We start from the raw sequence: 24,202 nt of genomic DNA, 5'->3' as shown, positions 1-24,202 counted from the left end.
AAGATCTTTGCACGGCAGGGGATTGGACCAGGACAGAGGACTGGTGGACCATGGCCCATAAAACTCTTATTTGTGTGCACAATGACTAGACAGTGCAGGAGCCTCTAAGCATTACTGCAATATAAATCAAAGACAATGTATTACCCTCTTAGTGCCCGAATTGAACCACTAATTAAATTTGGTTTTCTGCACAAATTGAGTAAGGAATTCTTTATTTTCCATATATGCTTTTAAAATTACTTGTTTTCCCAAAGTGTCAGAATCTTTTTTATTCGAAGAAACAATGCTGGATCTTAAGTATTCACCTAGCACAAAAATATTGCCTCGCCGCTAAATCTTATTTAAAGACACAATTTATTAACATTAAGAATGTAACTACAATACTGCTTGACTACTTGATATGTGCAAGGCAAAGGAATGCCATCTGATTTAGTAATGCTCCATAGCCTTAGTTATTACCAGAGGGTAATTTCTCCAGGAACAAAGTAGTTGGCCTGTGCCAACAAACTGCAAATTCCTTTTACATTTTCATTTATCATCATTCTCCATATACTGCACTGATAGTTATTCTCTTATCTTTCATTCCTCCCTACCCTCCCTATACCTATCTATCTAGATTATAAATCTGTTAAAATATTTTTGGTTGGCTTTAAGTTTTTTTTGTTTTGGGGTTTTGTGTTTTTTTTTTTTTTACATTTCCTTGCAAAAAAATCTAAATCCTAGGTCTAGGAAACTATTAAATAAAACATTTTTACCTTTCCATCAGCACCTAGTTCCACACCTTCAAGACCAATGATCTCTTTTAAATACACTCCTCCAGTAGAATGACACTGACGTCCACCTTCCAATTTCATATCCCTGAAAAACAGAAGCCAGTGATAAACACACTTTTCTTACAATAGAAAGTCTGCTTCATACATATTCTGACCTTCCCAGACAGATAAAACAAAACTGACAAACCATTCAACACCAAATCTAGATCTGACAAATTCTTCTACATACAGCACAGTAGATGCAGCACAGTAGATGCGTCTACAAGAGATGCTGATGCACAGTAACCCCATACTACTGAACAGTAGCATCATGTGGCAAAACCCATGATGCAACGCTACTGCACAGTAGTATTACGCCACTGTGCAGTAAGTATCACAAAAAAGGCGTTTGCCTGTGCAACTGTGCAGAAACTCAGGTTAGTGCACATTTATTTAGTACTTGTTTAAAAAAGTACTGAATAAGTGTGGCTGTAACCACTGCTCGGTAGCCTGTCATGTAGATGCGGCCTGTGCTGCTGAAAATATGTTGCATCTATATATTATATAAAAAGCCACAAAATACATCAAGTTTTGTTTTACTCATAATGCAAAAAAGCTGAGTGACTATGAAAAAACAAATCACCATGTCTGAACTAATAATCATCACAGTTTGTAGGTAGTGGGACTGGAAGGGACCTTAGGAGGTCATTCAGTCCAAACCCCAGTCCAAGACAAATCCCTGACTAAACCATTCTAGACAAATGTTTACCTAACCTGCTCTTAGGCAGGATGGAGAGTCCACAATCTCTTCAGGTAGCCTGTTCCAACACTTAAGTATCCTCATAATAAGACAGTTCTTCCCAATATCCAACCTAAATTTTGCTTGCTACAATTTAAGACCACTACTCCTCATCCTGTACCCTGTGGCCATAGACTATGGTCTATTTCCACCTTTTGTATAACCAACCTTTAGGTATTTGAAGACCATCTTATATATCTCTCATAGAATATCTGTCCCACAAACAAAAGAAAAGGAAAACTATAAAGGGGGACTGAGGAAAAGTTAAGTCCATATTTAAGTATCTACATTTAAAGACTTTTTGGGCTCTCTCATGCACATTAAGTCTCCTGCAGAAGAATTACTAAGGTTATTACAGTTAAGTATGTGCTTACATGCTGGATGGGATTGTTAGGGCTTGATCAGCGAAGTCATTGGAAAAACTATATATGCTGGGAAAAAAGCTAAGAAAACCTGTGAAGGATCTTCACTGCATTTGGAACTGCTGGGCTGCGTTATTAATCTGAAACGTTCGATACAACAAGTGAACTCTGTCCTGATTCTTTTTATTTACATTTCAAACTGTCTTTTTCATTTTATTTCCGCCCAAAGTGAAAGAAAGTAGCCCCTCATAAAGCATAACAGCAAAATGCATCCATCTGCAGAGGACACCATGTTTCTATACTAAGAGGCCTTTGTACCAAGTACCAAATACTAAATCCATCAGAAACCTCCCCCGTGACCCCCAAACAATAATCCTAGATCCTTTAGTGAAATCCACGTAAGAGTGCCACATTCTTATTTTGGTTCTTGATATTTTCCTGAGACAGCACAATCATTGTTATGTTAAAATAACTCATTAGCAGAAACAACAGATAATTTTTTCAGTGCTTATACAGAAGCAGCTTGAAGGAACAAGTTGTATTAAAAAGGTAAATGTTATGTCGTATTATTTTTATGATAGCAGGATAAATTACACAAGACTCCATTGCATTAATTCCTTAAATCAAAACCTAAATATTTTAACTAATATTTAAAACTCCAATAATGTGAAGAAAAAGAATTTCCGTAGGTGTCAAAAGAATTATTTCAGGTATCCAGGTTGTGGGTGGTCTTTGAAATATTGTGAAAGCACTCTCAGCTCCCTTCTAATAATGTTATGGATATGGAACAGGAAATAATGCCATTATGAATACAAAGGCAAATCAAGGAACAGTTTAATAGAGAAAGGGGAACAGTAACTGGTAACATGTCAAATGGAAGTAAGTGGCACACCTTAAAAGACCAGCAGAGTTGTTTTTAGTAACTGTGGCCAATTCATAAAAGGAACTGACTTTTGGAAGCGAGATTAAGATCAGCTGGAAAATAAACACAACTACTAGACTGTTTCTTAAATATTAAATGAAGCTTAATACAAAAGAGTTCCTCAACTTTTTCTGTCATTTTTATCTTGCCTAAATAAAGGCCCCCTAGGGCCTTGTTACTACATGGCATTTTGTCTTAGCCCACTCAAAATGATCATACTGCAAGCACCTTTCAGGAACATTTTCAATTGTCCTTCCTTTTCAGAAATTCTACACTTGTACATAAAGCCTGACTGCTCATTTTGTTAAACAGAGTGGTATGACATCATGCAGATTCAAATCTATTTGTTCTCAGCATGGACAGAATTGAATTCCTTTTTCCTGAAGGAGACTAGCCCAAATTACCCAACATGTTCCTCCTTTACATATAAAAAGCCCCCAGCCACTTTAGTGAATTAACACTTCCCCCAGGGTAACATAGGGTCTTGGCTTATTGTTTTTATTGGCACTTTGAATTCTCTCAGGTTGTCATCCTCGTTACTGTACTGCTTTGTACCAAGCCTAAATGCATGTGTGTCAGCAGGAAGAACTCATTTTTTCACTACAGTGTAGTATAGGAGACCCCAGAAAGGCTCAAAGGCTTGTGTTAAGATCTCTGCTGACCCTGTTAAACCAAGAAATAACCTCTTCTGGAGTGTCAGCAAAGCTAGCCTGAAATTGCTTCTTTCAGGACCTATAAAATGCAAATGCAGCCAATAGCGATCATTACTGTAGCATTCAGGGACCCTCTCCACTCTAGCACAGCAAGCCCCAGGGTCTATGTTGCAATCCCTATCTTCAGGAGAGTTCAGAAACAGATTTTTTTTGTTAAAATGCTGGTGGCTCATAAGATCCCAAAGCAGTTGGGGGGATTGGGGGTGGGGGGGGGGTCGGGGTCAGGCATATGGGTCCGTTTCTTCTGATGCTGAACTTTCTAACTGGGCCACGTCATTCCTCAGGAGATGTGGTGTACTTTTTTAAAGCAGCAGGCAGGGTAGATTTGCATCTTATAAACTAACCAAAGTGTATATATGTAGCATAAGCTTTTGTGAGCTGAAGCTTGTGTCATCAGCATCTGATGAAGTAAGCTTCAGCTCACAAAAGTTTTGCTATATATATCTACTTTGGTTAGTCTATATGGTGCAAATCTACCCTGCCTTCCACCCGACCTCAGACTAACATAGCTAACTACATCTCTTTGTTTAGGAGCATCAGAGGACTGCGACCCTTAAGGTATACAGTCCCTTACCAACTGCTTCAGAGGTGTGACTCAGTGGCTAATTACCATTACTTGGATCTTATTTCTACAGCTTCTCTCTCTATGTTTGTATGAATTGTTAGCTTAGCCACATCTTCCATTTCTGTGCATTTTGTTTTATAATGCGTGCAAAAACTTTTTGAGCTCCTGATGAGTCCTGGGCTTGAGATTTTGCAATTCTGATTGGTGGAGATGATGGGTTTATCTGTCTTCACTGCCAATATGTGTTTATTGTCTATTATAGGAACTTATCTTTATTGTTGCCTGTGTACGTCTATGGTATTGGTACTTCAACCTACCTGGGTTGATCTGACTTGATGTTCATATGTGTTTGTGTTGATGCCTTGACTTACCTGTTCTAAAGTGTTAATGCATATTCTGTGCAAGGGGGTTAATTATTGCAATATGCTGTGAATCACCTGGTTCATGTTTTTGCAGTCCCCCCAAGTGGTGTAATATGTTGATTGCAGGTTATTGAATAAGGTGTCACATAACTAATTTTACTGTAAATATTTAATGTTTCTTATTCATATTTGTTTATTGTAGCAATAAATTTGTATATAGTTGAGCACTTTGATTCGGCCTGGCTCTGTAGAGAGGAGAGAGGGCTGCTCCCAGGTGGCAGGCCCCTCTCAGCACTCTTGCCTGATCACCATCCCTTCCACTGGTAGACAGGGCACACCTGAGCTATACATACTTAATAAAGAATTTTACAAATATGAAATCAAACTTAAAGCTAAGGCTGTACGTACAGTTAAGCATGCAGAAGTCAGGAAATGCGAAGATTAGGAGCCCATATACTATCTTACTGAATAATAAGAGACAGGGGCTGATTCTTCTCATTGGTTGAGGACTGACCTTGTTTTATGAGTTAATCACTTGCTTTAAAAATTGTATTTGTGTCTTTTGTACAAGGTAACATGTGGTCTAATAATGTTATTTATCAAGTATATTAAAAAAAAAAAAATCTCAAGGTTTGACAGGATTCAGAGTCTAATGTGCCAGCCATCTGAGCGCTCCAGCAAAAGTAGTGAGAAAAGTGCAGTTTTCTGCCCATCCACTTTACTAAATGACCACAGCATTCTTTCAAAATGGCACCCAGCAATCTGTATTTACAGTAGAGCAGGGACAGTTTTTGATTACCTCTGCCCTACATAAAACAGATTATGCAGTCAGAACAAACAAAAACAAAGACGGAACATTCACCCAGTACATTTTATTAGAAAGATAGAGACAGACTATCAACAGATGAGTAGCACCATATAAAAGTCTCCCATTATTGCCTTCAGAAGTTTAAAAATTCTTGAATTAATGTAACTGCAAGATGTGATATATATATAAAACTCCGTACAAGACTCCTGCTGGGCACTTGCTCTTTAAATGGCATTAGCTGAATCCTTTCAACTGTTGAATAATTTAAGTCAATTAAATATTAACTAGATTTCCAGAAACCTAAAAAGAAAAGAAAAAATCTATTTCCAGAAGCAAGAGCCTGATAAGTTAATGTTATTTGGAAATATCATTTCTTTATGACAAATGTTTCAGAGTAAATACACTTCATACCTTGTGATCACAGATTGATTAAGATTACTCCAAAATCAAAACCAGCTCAAATTCACAGGAATCCAAAAGCAAAATTGTGTTTTTATCCTCCATCATAAATAATCCCTATGTTATCATATTTGTTGTAGGAACAAAGGCAATTGCAACTTTGGCACAGATTTGGTACCAGACACATTAACACCACGTCTTCCACTAATAATGTGGATGGTTCTTGCTCACTAAGAATACATGGAGTTACTATTCCCCATGTCTAAAGAATGATAAAACATTCAGGAAATGTATCCCAGAGGTTATTGACTTTGTTTAAATTGCCTTTGAAGACAAAAGCATAATGTAAGAACTCTGTAACCATTTTGAAACATATTATATAGTACCTTTCTTCATTATACCCCAATTTTTGGTATCCCAGTGCGAGTATAAGAACAATAAGGACAATAATATTTCCTTCTTTCTTCATTTATAGTATCTGGTGGTGGACTTGTTAATCTAATTTAAACTAGAGGGGTATACATGCATATAAAAAGTGAGAAGAGCTTTCACTATTTCTTTATAGTACATTTTGGGGCACATTGGAGGTAAAATTGTAGTTCAGTTGAAATCTCTATTTTTCATGTGCTTTTATGACACATTGATTTTTACCTTTCTTGGGTACTGAAGATGAATAAAGGTGGTTTTTGGATGAGGACTGCATGTAAAAGTTAGGGAAAAGCCTGAACCAATGACCCACTGATTATTGTGGCCATCTTTTACAGGGGATAATAGCACAGAAAGCAGTTTGACTTAGAGTCATTACACTCATTCATGTTCTACTGTGTAACTTGAATAGACAAAGTTTTATTCAGTGTTATCTAACCTTCCAGAATCTGGCTAGCGATTTGCAGCATTGAGAGAGGAGCAAAAATCCTTTTTATTTCACTACTTAACATTTTATTTTAGAAGAATGGTCAACTTCCTTTACCTCCGTTTATTCAAACCACTTGTTTTTTAATTATTTCCTTAAGCTTGAGACTTGTTGAGTCATATGCTTCTGGTAATCCTCCTATGCAATAGTCACTAGCAGCTTTCACATTTACTGCAGTTATCTTACTACTTGCCACCTAATACTTTTTTATTCTCTGTGGTGTTAAATGTAAGGTAAAGCATGGGCAGTTTTGCAGTTTATTAGATGCTCTACTTACATGGAAAGATCTAGGATGTCAAAGAGGGCAGTATGGAAGATGCTCTTGGTATCACACCATGGCAGCAACTGCTATGGACTTCTAAGCACCCACCCAATCCCCACTGCTCTAAGTAACCCTTCCCCTTGAGCACTCAGCAGCACCTCCACTCCTTTCGCATTCCCTCCTTCCTCTCTCCATCATGGTTTGCCTAGAGTTTGCTTCTGGGGATAGGAGTAGGGGGACCCACCCCCCCACTGCTGCTGTCCCTGGCTGATCTGGGAGGGGCAGAGGAAGCCTCAGGGATGCTCCTGCCTGCTCCAGACAGGGGCTACAGAGAGCAGCTCTATGGGGCGCTGGGCTGGGTACAGTGGTGAGTGGTCTCCAGGACGAGGTGCTGGACTGTCAGCGTTTTTGTCCCTAAAGAATTTCAGAATTCATGTACATCTCATGGTTTTCACTAAATTCAGAGCAGCACAAACATGCTAGGGGCAAGGAGGAGAGGAGGCAACATGAGGAAGACAATAGAGACATAACTCCTGCTATCTCTGGTTTTTATTCTCTTCTGTTTCTCTGACTCCTGCCCCTCCTTCTCCCTGACATATTAGAATTCACATGCATTGTACAATCCTTTAATATGGTTTTTACAAATCTTCCTGCTATTATAGTTTGAATTCAAGTGAAGAGATGACCCCAATCTACCACGTGTTTTGAACCCTGTTGTTAAAAGTGTATGCCTGTCCTCAATTGGCCAGGTAAACACCATTTAAATACTGTTAGTTGGACCTACTTTCTGATTGTTGTTTTTTTTGTTTTTGTTTTGTTTTTTTAAAATGGTTCTGCTAATAAAGATCAAGTGTCAGTACGGATGCAGAAATATTTTTCTGCACCGCTACTGCTCTGAGGGATGAGCAGCCTCCGCTGAATTTTTCTGCCTGTAGAGCTTGGGAGTGTGAAAAGAGGTGGAGACTCGGGATACTCAGATTAATTCTATAGCTGAAACTGTCTCTATTGCATGAAAAATCTCCTGTTGTTACTGTTTGAATTTACCTGCTTTTGGACTGAGGCCATGTTTCCACTGGTTCATTTTTCAGAAATTGTTACCGGTAGAAAAAAATAGGCCAGGAGCTAGACTGTACGTGCATTCCAAACCCCTTGACTGGAAGGCTACACAGGCAAGCTCTCCATCCAGCGGACACTAGAGGGCTGCTCCCTGGGCTATTCCCACCCAAAGGAGCCCATTACATCATGGCCTTTTCTTTCCTTTAAAATCACCCTCTGTGCAGCCTGATGTGGGGGGAAGCAGGGCTGGAAACAGCTGCTGATATGGGGTCCTGACTCCCCAGCTTTAAAAATCACTATGTGTACAACCCAGCAGCACAAGCAGCATTTAAAGCCTGGGAGCCAGGAACTGGACTTGAGAACAGCTTCCACAAGCCCAATTCCCAATTCCCAAGCTTTGCAATCCCTGCCCCTACTGTCCAGCTGGGAGGCAAAGGGAAGCATGTAAAGCCTCGGGGTGGGACCTGGGTTTGGCAACAGCATCCCTGTGCCCAATTCTCAATCCCCAGGCTTTGGAATCCCCACCACCCCTGTGACCCAGCTGCGTGGTACAGGCAATATTTAGAAGTAGGGGGCTGGGAACCAGGCTTGAAGACCACCCCTGTAAGCCTAATTCCTGGCTCCAGGTTTTGCAATCCCACCCCTGCCACCCACCAAGGGGAAGCCAGAGAGAACTAGAAAAGCCCCCCAGCCCTTTTTCCAAGCCAGAGACTGCCCGATTTGGGGAAAAAGGTGGGGAGCAGAGATCTGCTGCTCCTTTCTCTTCCCAGACCAGTTCAGAAAGGGAGGGGAGGAGCACAGCAAGGCTCCCCATCTGCTTCTTACACTGGGGACTTTGGTGGGAGAAGCAGGGAGGGGGCTTGTGGCATTGCTCCCTTTCCTCGGCTCCTGTTGTGCACAAAATAAGTGGATGGATCAGTGTGGAAAAAGCCCATGCCCACTTCTCACACCAGGGACCCCAGCATGTGAACAGCCATGGGGGAAGCAGCTGCTGGCTGCTCTTCCCCTCCCGGTGCAAGGGAGGGGCAGAAGCAGCTGCTCTCCACACTTTCTTCAGACTGAGGTGACTCTGGTTTCTTGAAGGCATGGAAGCCTCTCCCCCCCAAACTTCACTCCTTTTGGTCCTTAACAAGGTGCAGTAGTACTCATTCTTCCAGAAGAAACTCTCCCAGGAGCCACATCTACCTGATTGGAGTAGTTATTTTTCCCCCACCCCGGAACTGCCTTTTTTGGTCCAGAAGAGGCAGCATGAACACTTGTACCCTTGTGGTTTCTGCCACGAGAATAACAATTTGCCCAGCAGAAACATAATGGTTGTATGTGGCCTAAAAATACTTCTAATGACCACAAAAACAAATGGATTTGAAAACGTTTTTTCAAATGATTTGGCAATGGTTAATAATAAAAGTATGGGGATGGCAGAGTCAGAAATCCATATATGGATATAACAACTGATACACAGAAAACAAAAGTTAAAAGGATATTGCCATAACATCACATAGGGTACCTGTCCACCCTTTCTTCATCCTACTGTCCATCCAATGTATGACACAATGATCAAGGCCTATAAATAGTCTGCAAACTGACACTGAATTTAATTAATATATTGCTGCAATTGTTCTTCATACCAGCTGTCACTGGAAGGTGGAGATGTTAATTAATAGATCTCTTCCTCCGCAGCTGCTATAGAGCACATAGTCAGAGGGCAAATTTTATCTTGGCTCTGTTAACAAGGGAAATATGGCTAGACTGACATGTCCTCACATATTCTGCTGCTTCTTTCAAAGTCCTTATCACTTCAGAAAGCGTGCGCAAAATATTATTTCCTCAGTATTATTCCACATGTTTTCTGGCTTCTTATTACTGCAATTTAGATGGCATGTGCACATTGCCTTCAGCCTTCTAAAAAGGTATATTCAACTCTGGTTGAGATGGCAGTTAAATTTTACATGCTGATAATTGTATATGCACTGAAAAGCACTGGAGAAACAAAACTGCTAATATTTCAAAACTGGCTTGATGTACCCTCATAGTTTACTTAGCCAGAGGAAAAATTTTACCCCAAAAGACAGACCAAATTCACCATCTGCTACCTTGTATGCTAAACAGTTTCACTTTGCTATGAGTTATGTAGACACTGGGCAACTGGTGGCAATAAAGCTACAGAACTGGGAAAAAAAAATAAAATAAAATGAACACTACAATCCCAATGCATCAAGCTATAATTTTGTCATGGTAATTTAATTAAATTTCATAGCACAGGTGCAGAAAGAAAAAAGTCAGACTCACAGTTAGCTAAAATAATACCCTGGGTGCATTTCCCACCTGTGGAATATTGCCCCTTTTGTCTTCTACAAGTAAATAACGCTAGCTAAAACCACTTCTCCCAAGATTTCGTGTTCTGTCCTTTGACTGAGTGGCAGTACACATCCTAAGACTTACAGAGTTTCTTTTAAAAATTCATGGCCCAACAGTAACAGCCTGTCTGGAGCTAGGGCAGTTCTGCCCTGGCTCCAGAGCAAGCTGCCCCTGCTGCAAGATCCCAGCAGATCTGGAGCAGCCCCCTACATTGTGCTGTGTGTGTTGCCGGTGTAGCTGAAGCTGGGGTCTCCATGGAGACTGGCAAAAGCCACACGGGCAGGGCCAGCTGGGAAAGAGTCCCCAGTTGACTGCTCCCCTGTTCCCCATCCCTGGTGTAGGTCATTGAACCCTAGCCCTACCCTCTAGCATATCTACTATTCCCCCCCAGCTTGGTGTCATCTGCAAACTTGCTGAGGGTGTACTCTGTGCCATCTTCCAGGTCGTTCATGAAGATGCTGAACAAAAAGAAACCCCAGGACCAACCCTGAGGCACTTCACTTGATCGAGCCATTGATTACTACTGAGCCCAACGCTCCAGCTAGTTTTCTATTCACCTGACAGTGCACTGATCCAGCCTGTACTTCCTTAGCTTGCTTGGGAGAATGTTGTGGAGACCATATCAAAAGCCTTGCTAAAAATCAAGGTACCCCAGATGCACCAGTCTTCCCAGTTCCACAGAGCCAGTCATCTCATCACAGACAGCAATCAGGTTGGTCAGACATGACTTGCCCCTAGTGAATCTATGCTGACTGTTCCTAAATACCTTCTCCTCCAAGTGCTTAGAAATTGATTCCTTGAGGATCTGCTCCATGATTTTTCCAGGGACTGAGGTGAGGCTGACTGATCTATAGTTCCCTGGATCCTCCTTTTTCTTTTTCTTAAATATGGACATTATGCTTGCCCTTCTCCAATCATGCAGGACCTCTCCTGATCTCCATGAGTTTTCAAAGATTATGGCCACTGGGTCTACAAATCACATCAGCCAACTCCCTCAGATACATCTCATCTGGCCCCAGGAACTTATACATAGTTCCAGCTTTTCTAGGTAGCTCCCAACCTGTTTTTTCACCACTGAGGGATGCTCACTTTGTCCACAAACTGTGCTGCCTGGTACAGTAATTTGGAAGCTGGCCTTACCTGTAAGGACTAAGGCAAAAAAAAGCATTGAGCACTTCAGCTTTTTCTGCATCCTCCATCACATAATTACCTCCCCTATTCAGTAAGGGACCCACACTTTCCCTGATCCTCCTCTTGCTACCAACATAGTTGTAGAAACCCTTCTTGTTACCCTTCATATCCCTTGCTAGCTGCAAGTCCAATTGCACCTTGGCCTTCCTGACTTCATCCCTGCATGCCTAAGCAATGCTCTTATAGTCTTCCCTAGTTACCCATCCAAATTTCCACTTCTCATAAGCTTGCCTTTTGTGATTTAGTTTACACTAAAAAGTTCCCTGCTAAGCCAAGCTGGTCTTCTGCCATACTTGCTATTCTTCTGTACATTGAGATGGTCTATTTCTGCACTTTCAGTAAGCCTTCTTTAAAAAGTACAGCCGGCTCTCCTGGACTCCTCTCCCCCATACTGGCTTCCCAGGGGATTCTGCTCAAGAGTTCCCTGAGGGGGTCAAACTCTGCTGCTCTCCATCCTTCCTTTCCTCAGGATCCTGAACTCAATCATCTTGTGGTCGCTGCTGCCTAAGCTGCCATCCACTACTACATTCCCCACTTTTTGTGAGTAGCAGGTCAAAAAGAGCATGGTCCCTACATGGCTGCTCCAACACTTGCACCAGACAGTTGTCACCACTCTCCAAAAACTTCCTACATCACCTTGTGCAGTGCTGTATTGCCCTCCCAGCAGACGTCAAGATGATTGAAATCCCCCATGAGAACCAGGGCCTGTGATCAGGAAACTTCCATTAGCTGTTTGAAAAGCCTCATCCCCCACTTCTTCCTGGTCTGGTGGTCTACAGGACACCCCCACCACAACAGTTACCCTTGCTTTCCCTTCTGACCCTAACCCAGAGACCTCTCAACAGGCTGATCTCCAGCTCCATCCTGGAGCTCTGAACAATTATATAGCTATCTTACATAAAGTGCAACTCCTCCTCCTCTCCCCTGCCCATCCTTCCTGAACAGTTTGTACCCACCCTCTACTGTCCCCTCCTGCTTGCTCTTCCTCTAGGTTTCCCCACTTAACTCAGGATTTTGGTCTCCAACCCCCAGCAACCCTAGTTTAAAGCCCTCCTCACTTGGTTAGCAAGCCTGTCTGTGAAGATGCTCTTCCCTCTTTTCATCAGCTGAATCCCATCTCTTCCCAGCAATCCTTCTTGGAAGAAGGCAAAGCCCTGCTGGTGACCCCACTTGTGCAGGCAGGTGTTGATGTGCAGGATGAACCTGCTTCTGTCTGGGCCCTTTCCCTCAACTGGAAGGATAAACAAGAATACAATCTGAGCCCCAGACCCCCTCACCTCTGCACCCAGAGCCCTGTAGTTTTTGATATGCTCAGAGTCTCTCCTAGCAGTATCATTGGTGCCCACATGGACGAGCAGCATGGGGTAGTAGTTGGAGGGCCGAATGAGCCTCAGTAGTCCCTCTGGGACATCTCAAATCTGGGTTCCAGGCAAGCAGTGTCAGGTCAGCAGATGGCTCCCTTTGTCCCCTGCAGAAGGGAGTCTCCAACCACCACCACCCATTGCTGCTTCTTGGTGGCAGTCGTCTTGATCCTTTCCACCTTGGGGGACCCTGTCCCGTCTTCCTCCACCAATGGAACGTGCTCCTCCCTCTCTGCTGCTAGGGCTGCATATCTGTTCTCCAGATGAACCGTTGCAGGTGGAGGTGAAGATCCCTACTTGCTGCCAAAAGTCACAAGCCTCCAGCTTTCACCCTCTTGGGTGTCCATGTCCCCTATTCTCTAGGGCTGCATCTGCCATTTCTTCCTTCGCAGTCCCAGGTTGTCTTCAGCACTGAACTGACAAACGCCTCATGGCAGAGGATGCTTTATAGCCTTGCTGCCTCTTCCTGTAGTTCTCTTGTCTGTTCCCTGAGACACCACGAGGAGGCACTGCTCATACTGCAGGCACTTCCTGACCTGGCCACCAACAGAAGGAACCTGCAAGCTGCAGCCCTACAGCACCGAGGCTGGCCCTGGGTGGAAACCCCAATAGCGAGCAGTCCTGCCTGAACAGAAGCCTCACAGGCACAAGCAGTGGCAGTGGCTCTGGCATTGCAGTGTCCTCCAGCTATTTCCCTGGGTCTCTTAAACCAGTCTTTTCTCTCTTACTGCTCTTCTTCCAAGCAGACCTTCCCTAGCAAACCTGGCTGGAAACTGTTCATTAATCACTGGCCCCAAAGAGTTCCTTTTTCCTGCTTCCTCTCACCATGCCAAAAAGCTTACCCCTCAAAAAAGGTCGAGGGGGAGGGGCATGAACTGGCCTGCAAACTGCTACCGTTTGCATCCTTTTTGCAAAATAGGAGCTAGGCCTTGTTTTCTGTGACCCAGTCATAACACTATTGTAGCTTTGTCCATGATATGACATGACACAATAAATTTGATCCGAAGTGATTTGTAGGCAACCTATCCTGTCTAGGATACTTGCAATGTTTAAGGCAAGTGAAATATCATGAACAAGTACAATATGAACTATATCAGTAAACCGATATACTTTTTCCAATTGTACAAAATCAGGGCAAACCAAGAAATTCTGTAATTTAGAAATAGAGTTTTATCATAACAACTCACATAGCAAATGTTAAATGCAATCAGCCTTTCTTTTGAGGTAGATATTTAAAAATGACCCCATACCACATTATGTTCTGTGCTCAGTACAAATATGTAGACCCTAAAAATTCTGCAGTATTGACATAAATATACATACCCGATTTGTGAACAGTCTCGATATGGCAGCACTGAAAATATGCTACAGAAGGATCTTCTGCCACTGATAAGGACTATTCTAAAAATAAACAACAAATATTAAAGTAAACAAATAATACCATTGCATTAAGTGTTTATCATAATTATTAGTATTAAACACTAATGAGACATTTAGCAAATATTCTATTATTGACAACAATCTTCCTCTTCTCTTTTGGAAGTTGATTTTTCTTCCTTGTACAACTGAAATGTTTACACAAGTTGAACTGCAGTGCTTCACATTATATAGATAAATCAAAACAGACAATTAACACTGCTCAATTCCCAGGTTCTACATAAAAAGTACATAATAATATCCCTTGTACAGTAAAGAGATGAACCCATACTTTATACTGGTTGGGTCAGCTCAGTTGTTCTCAAACTTTAGACTTACGAGACCCTTTGGAAAATACCAGCTCTTAAAACACAAACAAGTGAAAGCTAACTATGGAAAAATAGAGCAATTCTGTTGCAAAGAACTCAGAAAGACCACAACAGATCACAATACTTTTGACATCATGGATTCCTATTTCAAATCGGTGTTAACTTATGAACTATGTACAGGTGTTTGTACACCTAACCTTCCTAATACTGCATGAATCCTTAAAAGGATTTCATGGCACACTGCGGTGCAGTGATTGAGAATCACTGGTCTAGCTTATTCACAATTTGAATCATAATGTAGGCAATTTTAACTCAGTTTAAAAGCAGACTGATGGAGGGGAAATAGGAGTAATTTTATAAAAAGTTATTTTTCTGCCATAACACCAGGAATTCTTACCATTATAGAAATAGTAAGCTGATACATCACCTTTTTGAACATGATCTTCAAAATTGGCACATAGTTAATTTTTAAAAGGATTCTGATCCACTTATCAGAAGCAGGAGACAAAAAGATTTCAAATAAAATATTAATATCCAATCTAGAAGATGGACTACTGGGAAGAGAGGAGGTCTACCTGACATAGATGGAAGAGCATCTTTGCATACAGGCTTGCAAATGCAGCAAGGAGGGCTTTAAAACTAGGTTCACTGGGAAGGGGTGGAGGGGAGGAGACAGAAATGCAGAGGTAAGTAAAGAGCTTGGGCACCTGGATAAAAGGTTAGCAAAGGGAAGTAACAACAGAAGCCTTAGCAATGTTCTCAGGGGGAGTCAAGGAAAATCAGTTAGATAAATTCTTGCATTAGTATACAAACATTTAAAGGAAACAAACGGGAAGAATTAGAGGTCCTAGTACACACAGAAAATTATGATGTCATTGGGATGTGCTAGAATAGTTCACATGAATGGAATACAGTCATGGGTGGGTAAAACTTGCTCAGGAAGGATAAACAGAGGGAAAAAAAAAGGAGGAAGTGTTGCCCTATGTATAAAAAGGCAAGGTACATGTTTTCTGGAGGTGCACTGCGAAGTGGAAGGTAGGCCCTATTGAAAACCTCTAGGAAAAAAAAAAAAGTCAGAAGGGAGAGCCAGTTTGGGGGGATGTTATGGTGGGCATTTCCTACAGGCCACCAAACCAGGAGGTGGGTGATTGATTTCTTTAAACCAAACCAACAAATGGATACAAGCTTCCAAATCATGGGACTTGGTTTTTGTGTGGGTCTTTAATTATCAGGACATCTGCTGGGAGGGAAAACAAGCTGTGCACAAACAATCCAGCAAATTCTAGAAGTGTGTTTGGGATAATTGTTTAATATGGATGGTAGACAGGCCAACTAGGAGGAAACTGTTCTTGATTTACTGCTCACAGACAGGGAGGAATTGGCTGAGAATGTGAAGGTAACTTGAGTGACAGTGACCACAAAATGATAAAGAGTTCAAGATCCTAAAGGGATCCTAAAGGAGGAAGGAGAGCACCAGAATAACAACACTGGACTTTAGAAAAATCCTGGCTAGAAAGCAAAGCAGTCTCTTCAACAAGTTAAAACCCAAAAAGGAAACTTGGGTCACAGTACCAAGGATGAGAATAAGAGCTTTGTACAGCTATGAAAGGAGAAAATTAGGAAGGCCAAGTCAACTTGAGATGCATCCAGCAAGGAACATAAGAGGAAATAAGAAAAGGATTCTTTACAGGTATGTCAAAACTAAGTAGAAGACCAGAGGCAAACTAGTCACAGATGATGCAGAGAAGGTTGAAGTAGTCCTCTTTTTTGCTTCAGTCTTCCCATATAGGAGCAGCTACCAGATGACAAATGCAGTTGACAGCAAGGATAGGGAAGGAGACGAACAACCTAGAGAGTAGTAAAAGAACAAGCCAGGAATTACTCAAAGAAGCTGGATGCATTCAAGTTGGCAGGGCTGGATGGAATGCACCCTAGGGTACTGAAGGAAATCGGCTGAGGTAGTTTTAGACACACTGGCCATCCTCTTAGAGAACTTGTGAAGCCAAGTTCTCAAAACGGTTGAAGGGCAAATAGTGTCCATCTTTAAGAAAGGGAAGGAGGATCCAGGGAATTACAGAACAGTTAGTTTGACCTTGATACCTGGACAGATCATGGAGCAGATCCTCAAGGAATAGTGTGAGGAATTCAGAGTACAACAAGGTGGTCTGGAACAGCTAGCATGGATTCACCAAGAGCAAGTCATGAATGATGATGATCAACCTGATTTCCTCCTATGATAAGTTGACAGGCTGCATGGCTGGGGGGAGAGCACTGGATGTTATATCTGGACTTTAGAAAGGGTTTTGATGCTGTTTCCCATAACATTCATTAACAAGCTACAGAAATACAGACTAGACTCCTGCACTTGGGACTGAACAAATGCACGTACAAATACAGGCTAGGGAATGACCGACTAGGCTGAAGTACTGCAGAGAAGGACCTGAGGGTTACAATAGACCGGAAGCTGAATACAAGCCAACAATATGCTCTTTTTCCACCTCCCCCCCACAAACAAAAATAGCCAACAGCATATAGGGCTGTATTAGCAGGTGTGTCACTTGCAAATCAAAGGAAGTGATTCTTCTGCTCTAGTCAGCATTGGTGGTGCCTCACTTAGAGGACCGAGTCCAGCTTTGGGCTCCATACTTCGAGAAAGATGTGGACAGTTTGGAAAGAGTCCAACCCAGAACAACAAAAATGGTTAGGGGCCAGGAAGGCATGACTGATGATGAAAGGCTGAAAGAACTAAGGCTACTAAGGTTTTTTCAGTCTGGAGAAGAGAGAAGTATGGGGGGTTTGATAAGAGTCTTCAAATCCTTGAAGGGTGATTACAGAGAGGGGCTTTTCTCTGTAGCTGTAGGCAACAGAATTAGGTGCGATAGCTCAAGTTCATAGTGAGAAAGTTACCCCTAATCTTCCACTTAAATTTATCCTTTAAGCACTGGAACAGACTACCTAGAGAAACTGTGGAATATCCATCCTTGGAAGTTTAAGAGCACATTAGATGGACACTTGGCTGGGATGATCCTGCTTTAAGCAGGGGGCTAGACTAGATGAATCTATGAGATCCCTTCCAGCCCTACTTTCCTGCAAGCCTATGATCCTGAACATATAAAACTCAACTTGCAGATGACACCAAAGCGGGGGAGGGGGGGGCACAACCTAGACAAAATTGGAGGATTGGGCCAAAAGAAATCTCATGAAGTTCAACAAGGACAAGTGCAGAGTCCTGCACTTAGGATGGAACAATCCCATTCATCAATACAGGCTGGAGACTGGCTGGGCAACAGATCTGCAGAAAAAAGGACCTGGGGGTTACAGTGGACAATAAGCTGAATAAGCCACAAGCATGCTCTTGTTGCCAAGAAGGCTAATGGCATCCTGGGCTGCATTGGTAGGTGTGTTGCCCATAGGTCAAGGTAAGTGATTATTCCCCTCTATTCAGCATTGGTGAGGCCACATCTGAAGTGCTGTGTTCAGTTTTGGCTGGGACGATCTAGTTGGGGATGGTTTTCCTCATGCAGGTTCCACAAATTGTGATTAAAGTTACTGTTCCTGTATGTGAGGGAGTGGGGCCTAGGAGCGGCCGTGAACTCCCTAGCGCCCCCTACCATCACTCACAGTGGACTCGGCACCCTCAGATTCTCGCCTGCCATGACTTTGATAATAAATAGGTTTGTATGGGAGGCTGCCTTTATCCCCGAGTAGACAGTGTGTGTTCCTACCCCTGCTCCATATGGGGTACTGCTGTGCACCCCTGCCTTAAGGGGTGTGCGTGCCTCCAAACCTCCCCTTCAGCATGCCCCAAGCCTCGCAGCTGTTCTGTGGGACGTTGTACAGTCCCCTGCCCCTCGGGTGCTCCCCCTCTGGCACCCTGGGCTTGTCACCCATCTGGCGCCCCTGGGCCTGTGTCCCTATGCCCTGTCTGGCGCCTCTGCGCCTGTCTCCCCACCAGTGCCCCTAGCCTGGCGCCCCTGGGCTTGTCTCGCAGGTACTCTTTCCACGCCTCACCCCCTCAGGGCCTCTCTCACCCCTCTTGGGGTCTTGTGCCGCGCTCTTCGCACGCGCTCGCCGCCCTTCTGGGGCCTCAAGCATCGCTCTTCGCGCTTGGGGCTCAGGTGGCCGCAGCCGTACCTGGCCCCTTGACCCTTCTCTGGTCCTTTGCCCCACTGGGCAAAACACTGCCCTTACGGGCTGGGGTCCAACCCCGTACACCGCACCACTCCAGCGCCAACAGTTGTGCCCCACTGGCACTGTGCCCCTGCTGGGCACCAGGAACCCCAAGCGGCTGGGGAGCTCCCGTGAGGCCTCCTCTCACCCCTACAGCCTCACCCGGTCTAACTATAACACAAGGCAAGCCCAAATGGCTGTAACAAAACCAACAAAGAGCCTTCCCGCTCATAATGCAAACTCCCAGCCCCAGCAGGGCTTCCATCCTAACTCCTTTCAGGGTTCTCTCCTCCCTAGCATCATTGCGGCCGGGCAGCAAGGTAAGGCTGCAATCACCAACTCTGGCCACTCAGCTCAGCCACAGAGCTCCTGCGGCTCCCAGAAGGGAACTGCTAGTCAGGCTCCGGCCTGGGCTGTTTATAAAGGCCAGGCCCTGCCCCCTTCTGGCCACCTGACCGGCTGGTTGCCATAGCAACCGGCAGCTGGGCTGCCCCGGTGATTGGCAGCTCACCTTACTTCATTCTCAGGCACGGAGCACCCCAGAGCCTCTGTGACACTGTAGAACCTATAAGCTTTTCTTTAGTAAGTTCAAGGAATTCAGTCTGTTTAGTCTCATTTCTGTATTCAAATCTATTTTAAAGACTTCATTTTTTGTCTGCTAATGCAATCATTCTTATGGCTCTTGAGCAGTCTCCCATTTTTTAACATCTTTAAGTTAGGATCATAGGAAAGTAGAGGTGGAAGGGACCTCATGAAGTCATCAAGACCACCCTGATCAAGACAGGATCATTGATTAAAATCAGGAATGGACACCAGAATTTTAGACATCAGAACTCAACTCAGCATGCCACTGCCATACTCATAGACCATATTTCATGGCAGATGAAATTCAAATGTAGATAAATGCAGTGATATACCCATGATAACCCAAACTATACCTAGACTATGATGGGCTCTACATTAACTGTTACCACACAGGAATGTGATCTGGAAGTCACCGTAGACAGTTTGTACAAACAGCACAATGCTCAGCCACAAAAGGACAAACTAAAAATGTTAGAGATTATTAAAAGGGAATTGTAAAGAAAACAAAGTATCATTATGCCCTTTTATAAATCCATGCATCCACACCTTGAATACAGTGCACAGTTCTGGTCCCTACACCACAAAAAGCAATTTAAAAACAACTAGAGAAGGAACAGAGAATGGCAATAAGGAATGATTAGTGGTATAGAAGGGCTTCCATATGAGGAGAAACTAAAAAGGCTAGGCCTATTCAGTTTAGAAAAGCAGTGCTTGAAGGTCAACACTATAGAAGGTTGACAAAGTGCTAAATAGCAAAGAGCAAGTAATGAGGGATTCATTATTTACCCTCCTCCCACAATAAAAGAACTAGAGGACACAAGATAACACTGGCAGGGAGGAAGTGAAAACTAACCCAAGGATTTTTTTATTGTCAGACAGCATGTAAATTAAGTGTGGAACTCGTTGTGGAAGTCGACAATTTAGCCAGATTAAAAAAAGGGATTGGACAAATTCTTGGAGAAAAGGGACATAAGTAACCATTGAGAATGGAAGTTAGGGATACAGCCTGTGAATCAGAACTTTAGATCTTAGATGGTGGAGGCTGCAAGTGAGAAGGGAACAGTGGGGAAAAAAACCTGGTCATACCTACCCAGTTCACTCTCCCTTTCAGCAACCACTCTCTGCTACTGTGAGACATAGGATACTAGGCAAGATGGACCTATGGTCTGACCAAGTACATAGCAATTCTTATGTTCTTCGATAACTTCTATGCCCCTACTCAATATTCCTCCATTTGTACATATAAGCCTTGTATTAATTCTTTGGCAAAAAAAACTGTCATGATAGGAACTTAGTCTGGCAGATTAGCCACCATGACACTGTGCCAATTTCAGTCACTGCTTCCCAAGATAGAGACGCAATCGTCTAGCATGGTCTGTATTCTTTGCTCCTAGATGCATGATTTTAAATTAGTTTGAACTGAAATGTATATGGCTTGTTTAAATCCAGTTTACCAAACACTGGAGATTACTATCACCAACCTGTCCTCTACATTGTTTACTGCACACTCAAACTTTGGGTCATTTACAAACTTCGGGTAATGATTTTGTATTCTTACAGATCATCAGTAACTGAACCAATATAAACATATCTGCCAGTTTTAAAAGCCACTTAATGTGTGGCATGTTGATGTTGTTCTAATTTATTAACAGAGATGGCATGTAATACCAAGTTAAATGCCTTACAGAAGAAATTGACATATTACAATCCCATCAGTACCTTTTATCAATCAGATTTCTGATTTCACTGAGGGAGTCTGACAAAGACCTACTTTCTCTGATAATCCCCATGTGATAAACTGTACTGAATTTAAAGAAGGTTGGACCAAAGCACCTTGGGATACTGGAGAAAGAGTGATTTATTACTTAACCCCAATTGGTCCTGGTTATTCTTCTCCTCGAGTGGCCGTTTTTGCTTTGGGAGAAAAATCTTGAACATATGCATACTCATAGTTTCTCCCGAGAGAGCAGCAATTCTCTCATGAAAAGCTGAATGTATGTGGGCAATGACTCCTCTTTCCTTGCTAATACTGGACTCTTCCTTGCTTCAGTACATTTAAATACATGTGGATAAAAAAAAACAAAAAACAAAAAAACCTCTTCTACTTTTGGGTTGTAAGTGGACTGTACTACTCCAGCCACATTAAAACTTGGCAAGGGAGTTCCAAGTCTTTGGTGTTAATTGGCATAATGGATTTACATAGAAATATAATGCTGGTCTTAATTCCCTACCGACAGAACACAGGGCAGAGCTGTACTTCAGACTAACTATATGCATCCCTGAATTTACCTATGGAGGTGCAACTCTACTCTGCTTTCTACCTAAACTCAGACTAACATGGTTAACTACTTCTCTCATCTCCCTGTGAGTTGAATGCTGCTAATACCTACTTGCCAAGTGGCATGTTGTCTTGTTGCTCTGCCCTCTAACACAACTCTTCTCTTATACTGTTTGCCATAAACTTAAACATAGCCAGGATTTCTTCCCCAATTTTTACACTGATAACAATCAAACAACTGGACTGATAACAAGCCATATATGAGGTCCATTTATTCTTCAGTAGCTCTAAAATACCAGATAGGCCAGGAGTGCTGTTACATAAGCCATTTTACAATTTAGAAAAGTTACAGTGAAGCCTTCAAAGTTGTGCTATTCGAAAGCTTCCTCGTTAACCAACAGCATCTATATTCTTATGTTCTGAAGCCCATTGCTGTTGCAAAGTAAATTGCTTCGTAATATAATTGGCATCCTGGTGAATCAGTCTCCTGGAGAATTACGTTGTAGCAGAAATATTTTTCCCCCCTTTTAAAAAATAAATTTAAAAAGATGTGAAGCTGCAATAACAAGCAGCAGCAAGCACAGTATCTTCCTAATAATCAACTACCCATAACGGAAGGATCTCACTCAGCCTAAGATGATTCTCTCATTCCTTGCCTGGCAGCTGTAATAGCTCTTACCTACTGTAGGTCATAAGCCACAAGATGCTTTAAGTGGTATTTGTAGTCAGTTATGAAGCAGGGTGGAGTCATTTTTCACAATTGAGAAAGATGATGGTGAAATAGAACAAAAACAACAACAAAGCTGGCAAAAGATTCATTTTCTGCTCACCACTGCTTATTGCTACATGGTTTATTACTCAGAAAAGTTCTCTCACTCACTGAAAGCCTTGACTGCTGATGTATGAAATTTGGCAGTTTTTCAGGCTGACATCAGAAAACATCTTTAAGTGCTAAAAACCGTAGTACCCACCAGACATACTTCCCCATTCCCTCTAGCTGCTCCTGGAAATACAGCTTTTTTCCAATCAATGCCCTACTCCCTTCTGACAAAAAGACTCATAACATTAAAAGAAAAAAAAAAAAAACCTGGTGCCTTTACATGTCCATGTGTAGAGATAGCAATTTCACAATGGGAGTTTAAACAAGAAAAAGCTTATCATATATTGAGGATCAAAAAAGGGAGCAAGCAGACACTGTGCCAAGAACCACAAATGCAACTTGGAAAAAATCCCTTAGTTTTTCCATCCAGTCTCAAGCCCCAAGCATCACCTCCATTTCTACATACAGAATGGAACCCTGTATTCCAAAAAGTTCTCCAGGTGAGAATGAAAAAAGGGACATGGGGTGCTTTTACAGTAATGCTTTCCCTCTTTCACCAGATTGTTCACTAGAAATTCATGAAGTTGGTGCATTACAGGGGTTCAGTAGGAGTATTTCCTTTGTTCTTGGAGAACAGTCTTGCTCTCATTCTCTCTTGGCAAGGATTGCAAGGAGAGAATTCAATATGTTGCAATTCCAAGGCCTTCTATAAAGCTAGACCATGCAATATACCCTTTAACTCTGAAAATCCTCAGCCTCTTCATACCAGACGCAGTCAAGATTGACCATTGTGGTTTTGTTGCCCAACCTACAAGAAATGGATAGACATCATGTAGGCTGAGATCTGGGGTCTCTCCCCCTTAAGCTGGAGATTTTTGTGGTTTCCATTCTTACTGAAGCTATAATAAAAGGAAGGATGGTCTTTGTTGTAGTAGGGTCTTGTTATAGCCCTGATGGTTCAGGTATGAGGAGTCATAATAATTTTAGGTTATCATTTACTGGCCCAAGAGCATAACTGTATGGTCCAATAAAAGTTATCAAATAAACTCTTCCCTGCCCTAGATCTCTATTTATGCAGATAATTTACTTATAAAATAATGACATCTTTACAAATACAGTATATATTTTGTTTTGCCTTGTTTTCTCCCAGAACATACTTAAGGAAAAAAGAAAAAAAAGAGTCTGGAGGAGTGAGGTGTATGAGGGAAGAGGGTTGGAGAGATTAACTTTTCATTTCCACATGGGTAGGAATGGTTCTATCAATGTTTGTATCCTGCTCTTCACCACTCCATTGTTTGCTAGCTGCATTGACAAGAGAGTCCAAGAAAAAACATTGATACCACTATTGATAGTTTTTCTGCTGGATACAGCAGGTATAAATCCCCTGTGCCACAGCTTATAAAAGGCGTCAATAACAGGAACCTGCTGTGCAGACGGTAACATGAACCATCTATACATACAATCAGTCTCCATCTTTTTTTTTTTTTAATTCTCCCCGCCACAGGAAAAATTGTACTAACCACAACAGAGAAATCATCCTGTTAAAGAGCGCTCTGACAGTCCACGACGATTTGTGACTAGACATTCTGGGTTTAATCCTTTAATAAAACGCAGGTTACAAAATTTCTAAAAACTGGTTTAATGCACAAAGCTTTTGACAGGAAGTTTGTAATGTTTTTCCCCACACCTGCATTAAGCTAATGTTTTAAAGCAGTAACTCTACAACTGATTCATTTGTGTTTGGAGTTGAGACAAAGGCCAAGGTGCTATCCAGCCTCCTA

The 24,202-nt window shown here is 42.3% G+C and overlaps 1 protein-coding gene across 2 annotated transcripts in view; it reads right to left on the bottom strand.

Annotated features, from left to right (window-relative positions):
• The window catches only part of CABLES1 (Cdk5 and Abl enzyme substrate 1), a 91,365-nt gene that overhangs the window by 20,103 nt on the left and 47,060 nt on the right, over positions 1-24,202 (bottom strand). For both annotated transcript variants that reach the window (XM_090039806.1, XM_090039805.1), the window contains 2 exons: positions 14,147-14,224; positions 756-858 (listed from right to left, as the gene is read on the bottom strand). In XM_090039806.1, the coding sequence (XP_089895932.1) occupies positions 756-858; positions 14,147-14,224 (181 nt within the window). The remainder of the gene's footprint in view (positions 1-755; positions 859-14,146; positions 14,225-24,202) is intronic.

This window comes from Crocodylus siamensis, chromosome 3, assembly GCF_052110815.1.
Source record: "Crocodylus siamensis isolate JL-2025a chromosome 3, ASM5211081v1, whole genome shotgun sequence".
Classification (NCBI taxonomy): Eukaryota; Metazoa; Chordata; order Crocodylia; family Crocodylidae; genus Crocodylus; species Crocodylus siamensis.
This window is presented reverse-complemented; position numbering and strand designations above follow the sequence as displayed.